General features: G+C 36.1%; 1 protein-coding gene across 1 annotated transcript in view; it reads right to left on the bottom strand.

Moving 5' to 3' along the window:
• Positions 1-2182: 2182 nt before the first annotated feature.
• The window catches only part of LOC120067269, a 34022-nt gene continuing 15488 nt past the window's right edge, over positions 2183-20716 (bottom strand). The window contains exon 11 of the mRNA XM_039018800.1: positions 2183-2667. Within this exon, the coding sequence (XP_038874728.1) occupies positions 2404-2667 (264 nt within the window). The 3' untranslated portion in view covers positions 2183-2403. The remainder of the gene's footprint in view (positions 2668-20716) is intronic.

The following is a 20716-nucleotide window of genomic DNA, read 5'->3' as shown; positions in this document are numbered from 1 at the left end:
TCTAAACACACCCTTCATATTAATTGTGGATGGTTAACCAAAGAATATAAATTATTTCTACCTCCATTGTCAGTAATAAAGTCTTAATACGTCAAACACTTCTTAATATTCGTGGTAATTCTCCAACTGATCTTACTTCTATTTCTAAGATTCTCAGCTTTACATTAAAGGTCACATTTACTAATCCATAATAAAAGTTGGATTAGTAAACGTAATAGAATTTCATTAATAGATTAGTCGTAATATACCAGAATCGCAAATGTAATTAGATTGTTTTTTATCACGTTTACTTAGAATAATAAATTTTATCACATTTACTATTACTATTACCGTTACCGTTACCTCCAAATGTCGAACAATAACAGTAACGATAACAGTAGTAATAAATATGTCAAAATTCATAATCTTTCTTTTGGAATAGTAACAATAATAGTAACCATAATCATAATAGTAACAATAGACGTAATTGTCTCCATCCGTCAATTGATTTGCCTTTTTTATTACAAATCTGAAAATTTGCCCCAATGTCAATACCTGTATAGAACACAAGTAAACAACACCAAAGTTAATTAAATGGGACCCACTTTTTACATTACCATTGATATATTATATTTTCACTAGAGTAAACTTGATCAATATATCAAATTTTCTCGAAGTAAATTTTGTTAATATAAGATTATAGTTTTGTCAACATAATTATAGTAGTAGATACCGAAACATGAAAGAAGTGAATTTTACTAATAAGAGAGTCAAATTTAGTAATATCTTCCAAGTGTAACAGTGTAAATAACACCTGAATGACATCTTTATTTGTCCAAATATATTAATAAAACATTAACCTAGCCCCATTTGATTTTGGTTTTTGAAAATTTAGTATTTTTTTTTTCCAATTTTTTATCATGATTTACATCTTTCTTAAGTAAAAGAGTTGAATTCTTAACTAAATTTCAAAAAACAAAAATAAAAACTATTTTTTTAGGTCCCGATTGATAACTATTTCATTTTTGTTTTTAGCTTTAGAAAATTAAACCTATTTTCTCTCCATTTCTATTTCTTACAATAATTTACATCTTTCTTAAATATAATGGTTGAATTCTTAACCAAATTTCAAAAACAAAATCAAATTTTTAAAAGATAATTTTTTTAGTGTTTAAATTTAGTTTAGTTTTTTAAACCATTAGTAAAAAGTTAATAACAAAGGAAGAAACTTGGAGGCGGAAGTACTACCTATAGGCGTAATTTTAAAAAACAAAAATCAAAAACCAAATGATTTATCAAATAGGACTTTAATTTTCAAATTTTGGTTTATAATATTTGTAAAATATAGACAACAAAACAAGAAATTTAAAAGAGAAAGAGGTGTGCTTAATTTTCAGTTGAAAATTAAAAGCTAAAAATAAAATGATTACCCTAAACAAAATTTTCTATCATAGGGACTGAAGTGAAAATTGTTAATACTACAAAATCAAGAATTTTAAAAGATCGAGAACCAAAGTAGAAATTCCTAAAGGTTTAGGAATTTGTTATATTTAGCCATAATTTAAAGCCAATGCAAGAAAAAATAGACAATAATTTCATAATACAAATTCGAGACAGTGAAAAATGTTTGATTTTAATACAAACACATGGTATAATAACCATCCGTTTCAGTTTTACAAATACATAGCCTAAAGTCATAACAATCAACAGGGAAAAAAAACCTTTCTCGAAAAACTCTAAAAACCAATAGATAAATATAAAAATTATAGAGTACATTTGGAATACATTTTTAAATATATAATTTTAAAAAATAAATCATTTTAGAATAAATTTGAATATTTGACACCACTCAATAATTTTCAAGTGTTTTTTAAACAAATTTTTATCAAAAGTATCTAAATAAAAAAGAATTTTTTTAAAAAACCTTTTTTTTTCAAGTCAATCCAATCAAACTCTAAAAAAGACAAATTAAAATTGATTAAACATGTGCTTATTCTTACATGAATAAAAAGTAGCAAACAACCAAATCCATAAATTTATCAAAAGTGGAAAAAGAAATCCTGAAAATACGGCAGTTGTACTCGCACCAAAAAGTCCAAAAGAAAGCACGCATAAGAACCAACCACCAAATCATCCATTTTGTGCCAGGAAAAGAATGACCATAAGAGACCCAAAAGATAAAAAAAAAAAGATCGAGAATTGCTTTAGAATGAACATTGAAGAAGTAATTAACATAATAACAAACAGCCACGTTCCAACTATGTAGCTGAGTCATTTTATTCATATACAAATGAGAATTAATTATTCTTCACTTCAGATTCATGAACAAGCTTGGACAGATTGAAATTATTCTGAACTTTCAGAGCAAATGGAATATTTGTACAAATTGTACGCAAACAGTAAACTATGAGAAACTAACAGCAATCAGAGTTCCAGTTTAACTTGTGTGGTTTGGAAACTGCTGTATTCTGCAACCTTCTTTGAAGTATTTTCTTGCACAAGAGCTCCGCCATTATAACCATCCATCAATAGCTTCCCTATTTTTGATCTCCATTCGGAGATGTCCTCATTATTCCGGTCGTGAACGACTCTACCTCGGTAGTTCAGCATTGTACCCAAGCCACTATTTGGCATCCATCCATAGTTCAATAAAACCGCTGCCTCGCCTTCAGTCAAATCCTCCCCAACCTTGCATAGAGAAATGAAGACTTGACATTAAAGGGTAAGAAAGCCATTGTAAGGCATCTAATGAGTAATGACAAAAACTCAATGTATTCGAAAAGCAAGGACTAACCAGCTAATCACAAACAAGAGAGAATGAGTTCTTAGTAGCATCCCTATGGGCTATGAGAACTTAATAACACAGTATTCTTCCCCTTCAATACGGAGGATTAGTGATTATGACTTATCACCACAAAAAATAATAATAATGATAATGAATAATACTGCCCTCGAGATTGACTCAGGAGGAAGATGCTTCTGTGGAAGAATATGATTTCAAGTATTTATAGTGAGAACCCCAGGTCGGAAAACTCCCCCCAAGACTCGTTTGACATGGCAAGAAATTGTGGTTTCTTCTTCCATTTTCTGGACTTGAAAGCTAATCAAGGGAGGAGAATCAAATTCTGGAAAGACAAATGATCGGAGGAAAACACCCCTTAGGTTGCTAGAAAGAGAACTTGAAGCACTGGGATATAAGCCTTAGAAGCTGATTTTTTGACAGGGAAATTGTTTGCTGTTATACTACAATAAGAACTTCCATGTGTATCAGCCGGATATGTAGTCAGCATTCCTAAATGGAGGTCGCAGTAAGTTTCTATTTTCATTGAATGTATTAGGGTTGTATATATTAGCCCTAAGGACATTTTAGGACTTTTACTTTGCCCTATTTTTTCTGTATTAGGGTTTTATGGAGCCTATTTATATCTAGGCTCTTTCTTGACGTTAAGAAATAATAAAAATGAGCTCTCTATCGTGGTTTTTTCTCCCTCTTCTAGGGTTTTCCATGTAAATCTTGTGTCTCCTATTTTGTAACATGATATCAGAGCGTGGTGACGAAACCCTAGCCGTCATCAACGAAAATTAACCATTGGTTCCTTAATCTTCACCAAACATAGCAATCGGGGACACTACCATCTCCAAACAAGTGCAGCCACCACCGTCGCCGTACAAGCAGCTGTTGACTGCTACCTCTAGATGCCATTGCCACTTCTCCTCAGCTCGACGTCAACGCTGCCGTTGCCGCCTCCCTCGCCATTGGTTCTGCCTGCCGCTGCCAGACACAGCCCACGCTTCTCTACCCGAGCACCGACCTCCCTAATGCCAACTACCAGAGCACCACACACACATCAATGCTTCTCTACCCGAGCATCAACCTTCCTAGCGCTAGCCACCTGAGCACATGCCATCTGAGTCGCACGAAAGTTGAAGACCATAAGCACACTTTTGAAACAAGGGAATCTTCATCCTTTCACAGTGGACAGCAACCAACCGTGTCGGCCACGACCAGTCACATGCAACCTCTTACGACCAACCATGGTGCTTCGGGTTCGATAGGTCTATCTCCAATAGTAGTTCAACAACAATTAGCTAACTTTCAACAGCATATTGCCGCTCTTAAGGCAGCTCTTGGGACTACTACAAATCTCCAACCGACTCCCGTAAATTTAGATTTATCTTCCAATCTACTGATGTATTTAGAGAATCCGATAACCGCCTTTCCTACTTTACCTATAACAAATGTTATGTCTGGATCTATGGGAAATCCTGTCGGTTTCATTACAGGAGAGAAGCTAAATGGCCACAATTATTTTTCTTGGTCTCAATCCATCAAGATGGCCCTCGAGGGGCGTCATAAGTTTGGGTATCTAACTGGAGAGATACAAAAGCCTAGACCTGGAGATCCACAAGAGCGCATTTGGAAAGGGGAAGACTCCTTACTTCGATCCTTGTTGGTTAACAGTATGGAACCACAGATAGGAATACCCTTAATGTATGTTGCAACTGCTCAAGATATCTAGGATGTAGTACAGAAACTGTACTCTAAAAGACAGAACGTGTCCCGTTTGTATACCTTGCGTAAACAAGTTCATGAGTGCAAACAGAGAACAATGGATGTTACTTCCTATTTCAATAAACTGTCTCTAATCTGGCAAGAGATGGATCTATGTCGTGAAATTGGTTGGGATTGTCCGTGTGGTGGAGTTCAGTACTCTAAAATTGAGGAAATTGATCACGTTTACGACTTTCTTGCTGGTCTGAATCCAAGTTTGATACAGTGCACAGTCGAATACTGGGATAGATGCCGATACATTCTCTCATCGAAGTTTGCTCTGAGGTTCGTTTAAATGAAGGTAGATCAAGTGCCATGAACAACTGTATTGTGTCAACCACCGACTCTGCTGAATTTGGTGTAAAATCATTTGGGTCTGATGATGACAAACAGAATGGTAAACCACCTCCAGTGTGTGAACATTGCAAGAAACCTTGGCATACTAAGGATCAGTGTTGGAAGTCACATGGTCGACTTCCAAATGGCAAACATCGTCCTCCAAACGATAAGTCAAATCCTGGCCAAGCACTCGTGAGTGATTCAACGGATGGTGTTTCACAATCTCAAGTGAATAACCAAAATAACCCTGGTGTTGTTGGGGTCGATGCTATTATCCAAATGAAAACACTGCCCGGCACGCTAGGGGACTCTATTTCCTTAATGATGATGCTTCCTCTAAGAATTGTTATAGGACTAGTTTGTTATCTTCTTGTTTCTCAACTTCTGAAAAAGACTATATATTATGGCACTTTCGTCTTGGTCACCTAAATTTCCAATATATGAAGTATTTATTTCCTCATATATTTCACAATGTTGATATCTCTCTGTCTTGTGATATATGTTCGTGCAAAACAGCATCGGGTTACCTTTTCATCCCAACCCTACAAACCTTCCCACCCATTCACTCTTATCCATAATGATGTTTGGGGTCCCTCAAACATCACATCTTATGGGAAATGTTGGTTTTTAACATTTATTGATGATCACACTCATTTTACATGGGTGTTTCTTCTTAGTGTTATATCTGTGTTATATCTGAGGTTTCATCGATATTTCAACAATTTTAAACTACAGTGGAAACTCAGTTTAACACAAAAATTGTCATCCTTCGTAGTGACAATGGTCGTGAGTTCTTTAGTAACACCTTTCATGAGTTTCTGACTTCTAAAAACATTGTTCATCAAAACTCTTGTGCCTATATACTCCTCAACAGAATGGGGTGGCCGAACGGAAAAATCGCTACCTTATCGAGGTTGCACGATCCTTCATGGTATCTACTTCTCTTCCTTCTTACTTATGAGGAGATGTTGTTCTGACTGCAGCTTTTCTTATCAATCAGATGCCTTCCCGTGTTCTTCGATTCCAAACTCCTCTTGAATGCTTCAAAAAGTCATACTCAACCACACGTCTTATTCCAGGTGTTCCACTTCAGGTGTTTGGGTGCACTGCCTTTGTTCATAGTTATGGTCCTAACCGCACTAAATTTACCCATCATGCTCATAAATGTGTCTTTGTCGGGTACCCCCTTCACCAGCGAGGTTATAAGTGTTTTCATCCATCCTCACGAAAGTACTTCGTGTCTATGGATATTACGTTCCTTGAGGATAAACCATTCTTTCCTATTAGTCCTCTTCAGGGGGAGAACACTAGTGAAGAAACTAATTGGTCCACATCTTTGGTTCCTAAGAACTTTCTTCCTTAACCTATTCTGGGTACGAATATACTATTCTTCCTACCAAACAAGTTCCATGGATAACGTACTACTGGAAGAATCTCATAAAGGAAATAGTGTCGCATGTTGCTCCACCGGCTACGGTCCATGAATCGGAACCAGCACCAACTCAAGGTACTTCTATCTCTGATAATACTGATGTTTGTGTTAAAGGTGATATTTGTGATAATACTGATGTTTGTGTTAAAGGTGATAGTTGTGATGTGGTTGAGAATGAAAAACCTGATATGATCGCTCCAGAGAATGCCAAAGTTGCAGTTAGTGATGAGTTATTAGAAGAAACACAGGAAGGTGAGGGTGAGACTCTGCCGCAAGTAATTGAGTGTGACCACTGTCCTCTTACTGATGAGGGGTCAAGCAAAACAGGGAGTTATGATGTCTCTCTTGATATGCCCATTGCTTTGAGAAAGGGTACCAGGTCATGTACTAACTATCCCATGCATAGCTTTCTCTCTTACTGTAAATTGTCTTATGAGTTCAGGGCTTTCAACACTAACCTGGATTCGGTAACAGTTGGGAAAGTGTGGCTCTTCCTAAAGGGTATAAATCAGTTGGGTGCATGTGGATGTTCACTATAAAGTACAAGTCAGATGGAACTCTTGACAGGTACAAGGCCAGATTGGTAGCTAAAGGACTTACTCAAACCTATGAAATAGACTACTTAGAAACTTTCTCTCTTGTAGTGAAGTTAAACACGGTCTGAGTCCTTTTTTCAATGGCAGCTAACAAAGACTGGTCTCTCTACCAACTTGATGTGAAAAATGCTTTTCTGAATAGTGAATTAGAGGAAGAGGTTTATATGAGTCCACCTAGTTTTGAATCTCAATTTGACCATCACGTTTGTAAACTCAGGAAGTCTCTGTATGGTTTAAAGCAGTCTCCTAAAGCTTGGTTTGACAAGTTCACTAACTTTGTTAAGTCCCAAGGTTTTACTCAAGGGCACTCTGATCACACTCTGTTCACAAAAAAGTCAGTATCAGAAAAAATTGATGTTGTAATTGTGTACGTAGATGATATTGTTTTGTCAGGAGATAATGCCGCTAAGATTATCAAGCTTAAGAAGAATAATTTGAGATTAACGACCTTGAAATCCAAGGTATTTCCTTGGAATGGAGGTGGCAAGATCAAGAGAGGGGGGATTTCTGTTTTTCAATGGAAATACACACTTGATTTGTTGAAAGAGATAGGTATGACTGGATGTAGACCTGTTGATACACCTATAGAATTCAATGCTAAGCTGGGAGATTCTGTTGACAAAGTTCCTATTCATAAAGAAAGAAACCAACGTCTAATGGAAAAATTGATTTACTTATCTCATACTAGACCAGATATATCCTACATTGTCAGTGTAGTTAGTCAGTCTATGCAGGCTCCTTATGAGGAACATATGGAAGCCATGAATCGAATTCTGAGATATTTGAAAACTACTCCAAGTAAAGGTCTGATGTTCAGGAAAACTGACAAAAAATGCATTGAAACTTACATCGACTCTAATTGGGCAGGATCTGTTATAGACAGAAAGTCAACTTCTGGATACTGTACGTTTATGTGGCGTAATCTTGTCACATGGAGAAGCAAGAAGCAAGGTGTGATTGCTAGAAGTAGTGCTGAAGCAGAATACGGCACTATAAGTCTAGGAATATGTGAAGAAATCTAGTTGAAGAAAGTTCTATCTGATCTTTATCAAGACAGTGATCTTCCTATGAAGCTCTATTATGATAACAAAGTAGCTATAAGCATAGCCAACAATCCTGTGCAACATGATAGAACAAAACACGTAGAGATCGATAGACACTTTATCAAAGAAAAATTAGACAGTGGCAATATATGTATTCCTTACATTCCTTCTGGTCAATAAGTTGCCGACAATCTCACCAACGATCTACTCAGGCAAAGCTTTAATTCTTGTGCAATAAGTTGGGTCTAGTTGACATTTATGCCCCAATTTGAGGGGGGATTGAAAATAAGGGGCATTTTAGTACCTTTACTTTGCCCTAATTTTTCTATATTAAGGTTTTCTAAAGAGCCTACTCTTTCTTGTACAAGGGTAAGTTAACAAATAATAAAAAGGAGCTCTCTATCGTGGTTTTTTCTCCCTGTTCTAGGGTTTTCCACGTAAATTTTGTATCTCCTTCTATCTTTTAACATTTTCTTATGATTGATTAAGGTCCAAACGTCTGGTTTTATTTTGAGTAGTAATTGAATGAAAATTGAGACTTCCCCATTTCTTCCCTTTCTCCATCGAGTGGTTGCTCAATTCATGTTTTTTTTCCTAACTTCTCTTTTGTTTACTGCTATACAAAAGTAAGAACTTCAATATTAGTTTTATTGCTATACAATTAGACTATTACTTCATAAAGTAAATCCTCATTCTAGTATAACATACTACTACTCTATTAGCAGTTAACACTAGTGATTTTTAAGGTGTTGTTTCTATTCTTTTATAATAGGATGGGAGAGCAAAAATGCAAATAACCTAGTTGGCAGTATGTGATATTAGAAAATAAAAAGGATGCGAACACGTGCAAATGTATGTTTTGCGAAAAAGTCACCAAGGGTGGCATTTGTCGAGCAACACAACACTTGGTGGAAATCGAAATGTAAAAGCATGTTAAGTGTCCACCTAATGTAAGAGAGGAAATGAACGAGTATCAAATGAAGACAAAAGCAAAGAGGGGGAAAAGTAATACCCTCCAGACCATGGTGCTTATGATTTGAATATTATTGATCGAGATGGGATGGCGATGGCGATGGAGGATCAAGTACCGTAATATCTAGAAAACGAGCAATTCAATCGCAATACAAGCAAAGCCCCCACGAACTAAGGAAGCAATGGATAAATTTATGTATCCAAATCCAACAAAGGTGGTTGATAATCGAAATAGATTAAAGAAGCTGAAACAATCGATCATCACCCAAAAAATACAACGATGAAGGGAGAGATGCAACGGGTCAGTTTATCATGTGTCGGATTTATCAAACAGGTATTCCTTTAAATACAATTCGGTTGAAAAATTTTCAAATAATGATTGAAGTCATAGGACAATTTGGGCCAGGGTTGATACCTCCTTATCCTGAGGCAAGAGTAACATGTTTGAGAAAGGAAGTAGAACACAAAAAATTTAATGAGTAACCATGAGATTGAATGGAAAAGAAATAGTTGCTATTTGATGTCCGATGGGTGGATTGATAGAAGAGATACGACCTTGATAAACTTTTTAATACTTTCAGCTGCTGGGACATTGTTTTTGGAATCAATTGATGCATCTTCCTACATCAAAATTGGAGAAAAAGTGTTTGAACTATTGGATGGCATGGTGGAAAAGATAGGAGAAGAGATTATTATCCAAGTTGTGACTAATAATGCCTTAAACTATGTCCTAGCTGGCAAATATATGGAAGCAAAGTGACCACATTTATATTGGATATCATGTGCTGCCCACTGTTCAGATTGGTATTAGAGGACAATGGAAAGATTGATCAGGTCAAACGGTATCTTAAAAGGGATGTAGCACTTAGTGGTTTTATTTATAATCACTTGTATGTACTTAACATGATGAGGGAGTTCACCAATCAACATTAATTGGTAAGACCGATGGTTACACGTTTTGCAATATCGTTTTTTACTCTCACAAGTATCCACAAGAATAAAGCTAATTTGTGAAAGATGTTTATTTCTGAGAAATGGATTACTTCCAACTGGGCAAAAGATCCAAACGGAAAGAGAGCCGCGAACACTGTTTTGACGTACTTAGAATCCATCACTCTTCTTAGACTTATCGATGGTATCACTCTTCAAAGGTATCAGACCCTTAGTTCGAGTACTTAGACTTATCGATGGTGATCACCTGCAATGGGATATATTTATGAGGCTATGGATAGGGTAAAACGAGGCCATTAAAAGTGAGTTTAATGATAATGAGATGAAGTACAAGCCAATCTGGGAGATCATTGATAGAAAATGGGGATTGTTAACTTCATCAACCTTTACATGCTGCTAGATATTATTTGAATCCATCACTCTTCTATGACTACGAGGATGGAATTACTCAAGATGTTGAAGTCATGAGTGGTCTTCTTAAAGTTGTGCAAAGATTGATACCATCTACTAGTCAATGTGTTTCAAAGTGCAAGGCACACCTCAAGGCGACAAGTCTCTTGATCACCTCAAGGCGAGAGACGACAAGAAAGTGACGCTCGAGCGAAGCGATGCACAATGATTAAATAAATAAGTATATATTATATGTAGAAGAAGAACATAAGTTTATATACAAATGTCAAAGCCTTAAATATTAATAATAGTAATCTAATAAATAAAAATGAACAAAACTCTAAAAGTAAAAGTTCAAAACACGATCAAACGTCAAATTCAACATTATACCCATCTAAATCTAAGGTTTCGTCCATTGCTCCCCATTGGCCAACGTCCACGATGTTTAATTCCTCTTCATCGTGGTCCTCATCTTCATCACTAAACACTTGTATAGTTGGTATTTGCTTTTGAACTCTAGAAGTGGAGGCAGAGGCAGAGGCAGAGGCAGTTGATTTTTCTTTTGATCTAGTGTACGTGATGGGTTCTCTAACACTACTAGCACGAGCTACATCTCCCCATATGAGGTCGTCGTCATCAAAAACTAGCTCATTGTCAACTTCAGTTTCATTATTTTCTTCATCCAATGTTCCGACCAGCCATTCATTACTCTCGGCTATATGATCTAAGGAGATTGGATCAAGTTGATCCTTTAAATCAAAGTGCTCTTTAAGTGCTTGATTATACTCTATATAAACGAGATCATTTAAGCACTTCTATTCCAACATGTTCCTCTTTTTTGTATGAATCTACAAATTATTAACCATTATGGAGTTAGAAGTTTATTTTAAATTTTAAATTAATAATGTAGAAAACAAAATGATCACTTACATGTTCGAAAACACTCCAATTGCACTCACACCCAAAATCGCTACACGTCAAATTAAGGACTCTCATGACTAATTTTGCAAAACTGGAGTACTACCACCATAAAGAGCCCACCATGATGATGTTCACACATTTGACATGATTTAGAAATAATATACTTATATACACCATTAATGTAGTAGGGAATGTCCTTACTTGGCGTTTTTAACTTTCCTCGTGTTGATTGCTAAGTCAATGTCGAACTTGCCTTTAGCTTCATAATATAACTCTAATTCCACTGTGCATTTATTTTAGTAGATGGTATCAATCTTTGCACAACTTTAAGAAGACAACTCATGACTTCAACATCTTGAGTAATTCTATCCTTGTGGTCATAGAAAAGTGATGGATTCAAATAATATCCAACAGCATGTAATGGTCGATGAAGTTGATAATCCCATTTTTTATCAATGATCTCCCAAATTGGCTTGTACTTCATCTCATTATCATTAAACCCAATCTTAATGGCCTCTTTTGCCCTATCCATGCCCTCATAGATATATCCCATTGCAAATTTATCACCATCGACAAGTCTAAGTACTCAAACTAATGGTCTAGATGCCTTTAAAGTGTAGACCACTGAGTTCCAAAAGGATGGCATCAAAACAATGTCGATTGCTTTCTTTCCCTTTGGATCTTTTGCCCATTTAGAAGTCGTCCATTTCTCAGAAATAAACATCTTCTCAAGTTCGCTTTATTCTTATAGACACTTGCTAGGGTCAAAAACGATGTTGCAAAACGTGTAACCACCGATCTCACCAATTCATGTTGATTGGTGAATTCTCTCATCATGTTAAGTACGTACAAGTGATTATAAATAAAACCACTTAGTGCTATAGCCCTTTTAAGACATCTTTTGATCTGATCAATCTTCCCAATGTCCTCTAATATCAAATCTAAATAGTAGACAGCATATAGTGTCCATTATAAATGTGGCCGCTTTGCTTTCAAATATTTGCCAGCTAGGACATAGTTCGAGACATTATCAGTCACAACTTGGACAATATTCTCTTCTCCTATCTTTTCCACTATGCTATCCAATAGTTCAAATACTTTTTCTCCAGTTTTGATGCATGAAGATGTATCAATCGATTCCAAAAACAATGTCCCGCAGCAGAATGCACAAAAAAATTTATAAGGGATTTATCTCTTCTATCAGCCCACTCATTAGACATCAAAGAACAACCATTTCTTTTCCATTCAACCTGTGGTTACTCATTAAATTTTTTGTGTTCTACTTCCTTTCTCAAACATGTTACTCTTGCCTCAGGATAAGGAGGTATCGACCCCAGCCCAAATTGTCCTATGGCTTCAATCATTATTTGAAAACTTTTCAACCGAATTTTATTCAAGAGAATATCAGCTTGATAAATCCAACGCATGATGAGTTGAATTGTAGCATCTCTCCCTTCTTTGTTGTATTTTTCAGTGATAGTTGATTGCTTCAGCTTCTTTAATCTATTCCGATCATCAATGACCTTGGCTGGATTTAGATACACAAATTTATCCATAGCTACCTTAGATCGTGGTGGATTTGAATGCGATTGTGATTGAATTGCTCGTTTTTTAGATGTTCCGGTACTTGATGCACATCCACCCATTTCCATCTCATCTTCCATCTCATCTCCATCAATTATATTCAAATCATAAGCACCATAGTTAGGAAGGGCATTGCTTACCTCCCTTTTTGCTTTTGTCTTCATTTGGTACTCCTTCAGTTCCTCTCTTACATTGACTGCATTCAAGCATGCTTTAACATTTCAATTTCCACCAACAAAGTGTTGTGTTACCCGACAAATGCCACCTTTTGTGATTTTTCCACAAAACATACATTTGCATGTGTTTGTATCCTCTTCATTTTCTAATATCACATATTGCCAATCGGGATGTTTGGGTTTTTGTTCTCCCTCACCCATCCTATTATAAAAGAATAGAAATAACACTTTAAAAAATCACCTAGCTATTGCCTGCCATACTATAAATTTATTATTTTAAAACTTAGATTAGCTTACAAAAAACAAAAAAAACAAAAAAAAAAAAAAAACTCAATCTGTTTTAAAATTTCAACTTTTTTTAAAATAAAATTTAAAAGTAAACAAAAAAACTTTAAAAATAAACCCAAAAGAACAAACCAAAAAACTTTAAAAATACAACCATAAACCAATTGGTTTTGATTTTTTAGATAATCTGCCAAAAATCACTGCACTAAAAAAAAAAAAGTAAAAAACTAACCTTTCTGAAAAAACAATTCACAGAAAGAAGAATAATGAAAGGGGGCAAGAAAATTTAAAAAAATAATAATAAAAAACTAACCCTTTTAGAAAAATTTGACAGAAAGAAGAGAAGAATAATGAAATAAAAAACTAACCTTTTTAGAACTGAAGAATCATAACAAAATCTGCCAGAGAGAAGAATAAATGAAAGGGAAGGAAAAAAACACCAACCTTTTTCTGGATATTTTTCCCTAGAAGTGCAGCCAAGATTAAGAAGAACTGAAGAAGTTGAAGAACTGAAAAAATTTTCCTTATTCTTGGAAGTCCCTCAGAAACTTATGAAGGAAGATTTAAAATTTTCACAAAATAGCTCATGTAAATGAGGAGAAGTGGAAGAGTAGCACGTTTTGCTTCCTTTAATTTTTGCATGATCCTGGACGATTGTATAATAGTAGGTTGCATGGCTACAGTGGGCTTTAGTTTAGGTTATAACTTATAACATTGTATTAGGTTTTAAAAAAAAAAACGCTAAATATCACCCAAGCACACACCTTGGCCAAGGCGCAAGGTGCCATTGCGCAAGCGCCTTATTGAAATCGATCGCCCCAGCTACGTATGAGGAGTATAGGCCCCTGGGCGCCTCACCTCTCGCCTTAGGCGCACGCTCGAGATAGTCTCAAAAACACTGCTACTAGTAATCAAAATCAATGCACAATGGAGTTAGAATTATATTCTGAAGCTAAAGACATGTTCGACATTGATTTAGCAATCAACACGAGGAAAGTTAAGACGTCAGGTAAGGACATCCCCTACTACATTAATAATGTATATAAGTATATTTATTATTAAAGTTCTAAATCATGTCAAAATGTGTGGACAGCATCATGTTAGGCTCTTTCTGGTGGTAGTACTCCAATCTTGCAAAAGTTAGCCATGAGAGTCCCTAATCTAACATGTAGCGCTTCTAGGTGTGAGCGCAATTGGAGTATTTTTGAACACGTAAGTGGTTATTTTGTTTTCTACGTTATTAATTTAAGATTTAAAATACACTGGTAACTCTATATTGGTTAATAATTTGTAGATTCATATGAAAAAGAGAAACAAATTGGAGCAGAAACACTTAAATGATTTGGTTTATATAAAGTATAATCAAGCAATTAAAGAGCGCTTTGATCTAAAGGATCAACTTGAACCAATCTCCATAGATCATATCGACGGGAGTAACGAATGGCTGGACAGAACATTGGATGAAGAAAATAATGAAGCTGAAGTTGAAAATGCGCTGGGCTTTTATGACGAGGATCTCACATGGAGAGATGTGGCTCGTGCTAGTGGTGTTAGAGAACCCATCACGACATTAGATCAAAAGGAAAGTCAACTACCTCTGCCACTACTTCTAGAGTTCAAAAGCAAAGACCAACTATACAAGTGGCTAGTGATGAAGATGACAACAACGATGAGGAAGAATTAGACATTGAAGAGGACAATGGCCAAGGAGGAGCAATGGATGAAACCTTAGATTTAGATGGGAGGATGATGATGAATTTGACATTTGATCATGTTCTAAACATTTACTTTTAGAGTTTTGTTTATTTTTTATTGATTAGATTACTATTGTTAATCTTTTGAGGCTGACATTTGCATATAAATTTATGTTCTACTTCTACATATATTATTTTTATTCAAAGCGCCTCGCTTCATTCAGGCGTCGCCTTTTTGCCGCCTTAAGGTGCGTCTTGCACTTTGAAAACACTGAGCAGAGCTAGTGGAGAACATTGTTAATCCTAATTCCATTTCACTCACTTCTCATAGGTGTATCACTCAATTTCTGTTGTAGAAATAGAGCTATAACTCCTTTAAATTGCTGATTAGTCATTTATATTAGTTGGTTATTGTTTGTTAGTGACCGTCTTAGGTGACCAATTATATAGGTAGTCAGTCATCTTTCTTGTATAAATAGGCTTAGTGTCATCCCATTTATTCATTAATAAAAAAATTATATCAAGTGGTATCAAAGCACCGATCCAACGTGAATTCTTCTTGGATCTCAACTTCAATGGACGCGGAAGTATCCTCTTCAAACAAAGCAATGGAAGCCCGATTGTCAATGGTAGAGAAGTCTATTGTCGAAATGTAAGGAGAAATGGGCAAGTTACGTTCCATGCTAGCCCAAGTTCTGAGCCAAATGAACATCCAAGTTGGAGGGGATAATCATGAACATGTTAACATATCGAACAGAGGAGGAATTCGGATTCTAACAAGGAAAAAGGTGAAGAGCTAGCCATTTTTGATAAACAAGAACCACCAAGAAACTATGGAAAGACCAAGATCAATGAAGTGTTTCATCAAGAAACCAAACAAAACAGAAATGCAGCTCCAAGAAACTTGTACCAAGCAAGATTCAGACCCATAATGGAGGAAGCTTTTTGATGCAAGATTCTGATTCTTTGACTGAATGAGAAAACTACTTCGGTGGCATACAAAACAAAATGGGTTTTAATTGTGGAAAACAACAATTTCATCATGACAACACCGAGTACAAGATGAAAATTTACCTCCCTAGTTTTGATGGTCGGATGGATGTAGAAGAATTTCTTGATTGGGCTTCAAAGGTAGAAAACTTCTTTGGATATGCCAACTTTCCGAACGACAAGAAAGTTAAACTTGTAGCATTCGAATTTCAAAGAGATGCTTCATCATGGTCGGATCAACTTGAGACCAATTGGCGTTATTATGGAAAGACTCCAATCAGATCTTGGCCGAAGCCTTTAAAGCTGACGAAGAAGAGGTTCCTCCCGTTGAACTATCAACAAAGGCTCTACAATCAATACCAAATGTGCAAATAAGGAGACCGCTGAATCTTTAACTACACCGAAGAGTTTCATCAACTTGGTGTCCGAAATAACCTACCTGGGACCGAGCAACAATTGGTTTCAAGATTTGTTCTTGGCCTTTGCAAAAAGATCAAAGAAGTTTTCAAACTACATCCCGTGGCTTACTTGGCTGATGACATCTCCTTAACCAAGACAATCGAAGAAAACACTAAGCCAAGGCCACCAAAAACCTACCAGAGGAGATTGTTATGATATTTATTTATTAAAATGTATTTATATTGTAAATTTAATTAGATGTCCTTTATTGTAATTTCATATCTCCTAGATTAGGGTTTCTTAATTACCTATATATATATGTATCTTCGGCCTGATTAAGTGAATAAAAATTATCACTCTAATATTCAATAAATGCACTTGTACTTATCCTATTTCTTCATTTGTTTCGTATAACCAGTTGTCATCTCCCACTTATTCTTTTCTTACATTGCTTGATTCCACCTCTATCCCTAAATCTGTTAATGAAGCTTTATCCTATCCTCGATGTAGTGCAATGATGGAGGAGATGACTGCTTTGGATGATAATGGTACTTGGGATCTAGTTTCACGTCCAGATGGAAAGAAGGCTATTGGGTGTAAATGGGTGTTTGCTATCAAGGTTAATCCTGATGGAACAGTGGCTTGGTTGAAAGCTCGTTTGGTTGCCAAAGGTTATGCTCAGATTTATGGGACTGATTATTCTGACATATTTTCTCCTTTTGCCAAATTAACTTCCATTCGACTGTTTATCTCGATGGTTGCTACTTACAATTGGCCTTTACATCAACTTGACATTAAGAATGTTTTTCTATATATGGTGATCTTCAAGAGGCAGTCTATATGGAGCAACCACCTAGGTTTGTTGCTCAGAGGGAGACTAATAAGGTATGTCGGCTTCGAAAATCCTTGTATGGACTAAAACAAAGTCCTTGTGCATGGTTTGGTAAGTTTAGTCAAGCACTCGAATGTTTTGGTATGAAGAAGAGCACGTCTGATCATTCTGTATTCTATCGACGATCTGATAATGGTATTATTTTGTTTGTTGTATATGTTGATGATATCGCTGGAAATGATGTATCAGGTATATCCTCCCTCAAGACTATTCTCCAGAGTCAATTTCATACCAAAGATTTGGGATCATTAAAGTTTTTGTTGGGTATTGAAGTGATGAGAAGCAAGAAAGATATTTACCTATCTCAACAGAAATACGTACTTGATTTATTGTCTGAGACAGGTAAACTAAGAGTCAAACCATGTAATACTCCGATGATACCAAATTTGCAACTTACAAAGGAAGGAGAAGTGTTTAAAGATCCTGAGAGATATAAGAGATTAGTTGGGAAGTTGAACTATTTAACAGTGACATGACCTGACATTGCTTATTCTGTGAGTGTTGTTGGCCAGTTTATGTCTTCCCCTACTGTGGATCATTGGGCTGCAATTGAACAAATCCTATGTTATTTGAAAGTTGCACCTAGACGTGGGATCTTATATAGAGATCATGGTCATACAAGAGTTGAATGTTTTTCAGATGCTGATTGGGCTGGATCTCGAGAAGATAGGAGATCAACTTCTGGATATTGTGTTTTTGTAGAAGGGAACTTAGTGTCGTGGAAAAGTAAGAAACGGAATGTAGTTTACCGTTCGAGTGCTGAGTCAGAATATAGGGCAATGGCACAATCTATGTGTGAAATAGTGTGGATACATCACATTTTGTCTGAGATGGGCTTCAATGCTACTGTTGCAGCTAAATTATGGTGTGATAATCAAGCAATTCTTCATATTGCATCCAATCATGTGTTTCACGAACGGACTACACATATTAAAGTGGACTATCATTTTATTCGTGAGAAAATACAAGAAGGGTTGATATCTATAGGATATGTGAAGACTAGTGATCCGTTGGGAGATCTACTTACTAAAGCAGTAAACGGAATAAGAATAAGTTATCTGTGCAACAAGATGGGCATGATTGACATATTTGCTCTAGTTTGAGGGGGAGTATTCTGATATGTATTTATTAATATGTATTTATATTGTAAATTTAATTAGGTGCCCTTTATTATAATTTCATATCTCCTAGATTAGGGTTTCTTAATTACCTATATATATGTATCTTCAGCCTAATTAAATGAATAAGAATTATCATTCTCTCTAAACTTCTGAGTACAGAGACAACCTTAGGAGCGCCAACAACCTCCTTTCAAACGAACTCCCACAGACCAGTCATAGCAAAACACCTGAGAATATGACCACTCAACAAAACAAAAAGGATGAAACTCCTACTAAATAGCCAAGTAACAGGGGTACGCACAGCAACACTTCCAAACGGAATCCCAACCCCTACCAACGAGCCGCTATTGGAAAATGTTTTGGATGTGGTCAGCAAGGCCACCACTCCAATGAGTGTCCCCAACGAGGAACTTTAGCAGTCCAAGAAGATGATGTCGTTGATCAAGCCAACTGTGATGAGGACCATGTGGATGATCTTGCTTATGTTCAACCGGATGATGGTGATCAGCTTTTTTGCGTACTCCAACGAGTTTTAATCACTCCAAAGTCTGAAAATTATTCTCAATGACGCCCTTTTCCGCACTCGATGCACAATTAATGGGAGAGTTTGCCAAGTGATAATTGACAGTAGCAGCACAGAAAATATTGTTTCCAAAAAGCTGGTCAATGCTCTTAACCTTACAGCTGAACCACACCCCAATCCATACAAGGTCAACTAGATTACAAAGATGGGGAAAACGGTTGTCACAGAGATTTGCACTGTGCCTTTATCTATACCAAGATCAAATTGTATGTGATGTCCCCAGACAATTTGACAACAAAGCTCCTCAGGCGCCCATGGCAATATGACAACAAAGCTCTACATAATGGACGTAACAATACATATGAATTCAGCTAGATGGGTAAAAAGGTAGTCCTCCTTCCCCTTGGTAAGCAAGTCACCCCAAACAAGGTACCATCTTCTACACATAAACTACTTTTTCTGTTATCTCAGGGCAAAGATCTTCTAATTTCTAAGGAAAAATATCTATTAGCCTTTATGGTCAAAACCGACCCTTGTGAATCTCCTAATAATAATCTAGTAGACCCATAAATCTCTCACTTACTAAAAGAATTTCTCTCTCTTTTAGAGGAACAGTCGAATTCGCCCCCCTCTAAGAAACATACACCACAACATAGACTTAACACCAAGTAGCACCTTACTAAATTTACCCCACTATCACATGAGCCCTAAAGAATATGAAATTTTACATGATGAAATCCATGAACTTCTATAAAATGGGCATATTCAACCAAGTATCAGCCCATGTGTCGTCCTGGTTTCACTTGCACCTAAAAAAGATTGTTCATGGCGTCTTCATGTGGATAGTAGGGCAATTAACAAAATAACAATCAAATATAGGTTCCCTATTCCTAGACAGTCGGATTTACTAGATCAATTTTTTCCATAATAGACCTCAGAAGCAGATACCACTAAATTTGAAGACGGCCCGGAGATGAACGGAAAACAGCTTTTAAGACAAATGAAGGACTTTTTGAGTGGCTAGTCAAGTCATTTGGCTTGTTGAATGCCTCGAGCACCTTCATGAGGTTAATGAATCAAATTCTACTACCATATCTCAATAAATTTGTAGTAGTTTACATTGATGACATATTAATTTACAGTTGTACTTATACTTCACACCTTGAACACTTGCATACCATTTTTCTGTTTTACATGAAAATGCCTTATACATCAATTTAAAAAAGTGTTCTTTTCTCCAGGAAAAACTACACTTTTTAGGCTTCCTCATCAGCTCTAAAGGAATTAGTGTCAATCCTAAGAAAATACAAACAATTCTAGATTGGCCCCAACCACAGTCAGTAAAGGAAATTCAAAGCTTCCTTGGCTTGCCTCATTTTACAGAAAATTCATTAAAAATTAGTACAATTACCGGGACCCCTAACTTGCTGTTTAAAAATAAAGTTCCACTTTTTTGGGATAAGAACAAACTCTAAGCCTTGAAAAACTTAAAACAGCTCTTAGTACCACCCCTGTTTTAGGATTTCCTGACTTTGATAAGCCTTTTGAAGTCTCCGTAGATGCCTCTGGTATTGGGATAGGAGCTGTCCTTAGCCAAAACAAACACTCTATTGAGTTCTTTAGTGAAAAACTAAGCTTACCTAGGCAAAAATGGTTCACCTATGAACAAGAACAACTTTACTCCTTAGTTCAAGCTTTAAAACAATGGGAACATTACCTCCTAGGCAAAGAATTCATATTATTAACTGACCATTTTTCATTAAAATTTTTGCAATCTCAAAAGTCTATTAGTCGTATGCAAGCTTGATGGTTACAATTTCTTCGAAGACTCGATTTTGTTATAAAAGATACTCCAGGTAATGTCAACAAAGTTGCAG

This window comes from Benincasa hispida, chromosome 12, assembly GCF_009727055.1.
Source record: "Benincasa hispida cultivar B227 chromosome 12, ASM972705v1, whole genome shotgun sequence".
NCBI lineage: Eukaryota > Viridiplantae > Streptophyta > Magnoliopsida > Cucurbitales > Cucurbitaceae > Benincasa > Benincasa hispida.
Note: the sequence above shows the minus strand (reverse complement) of the source record. Positions and strands in the feature narration are given on the sequence as shown.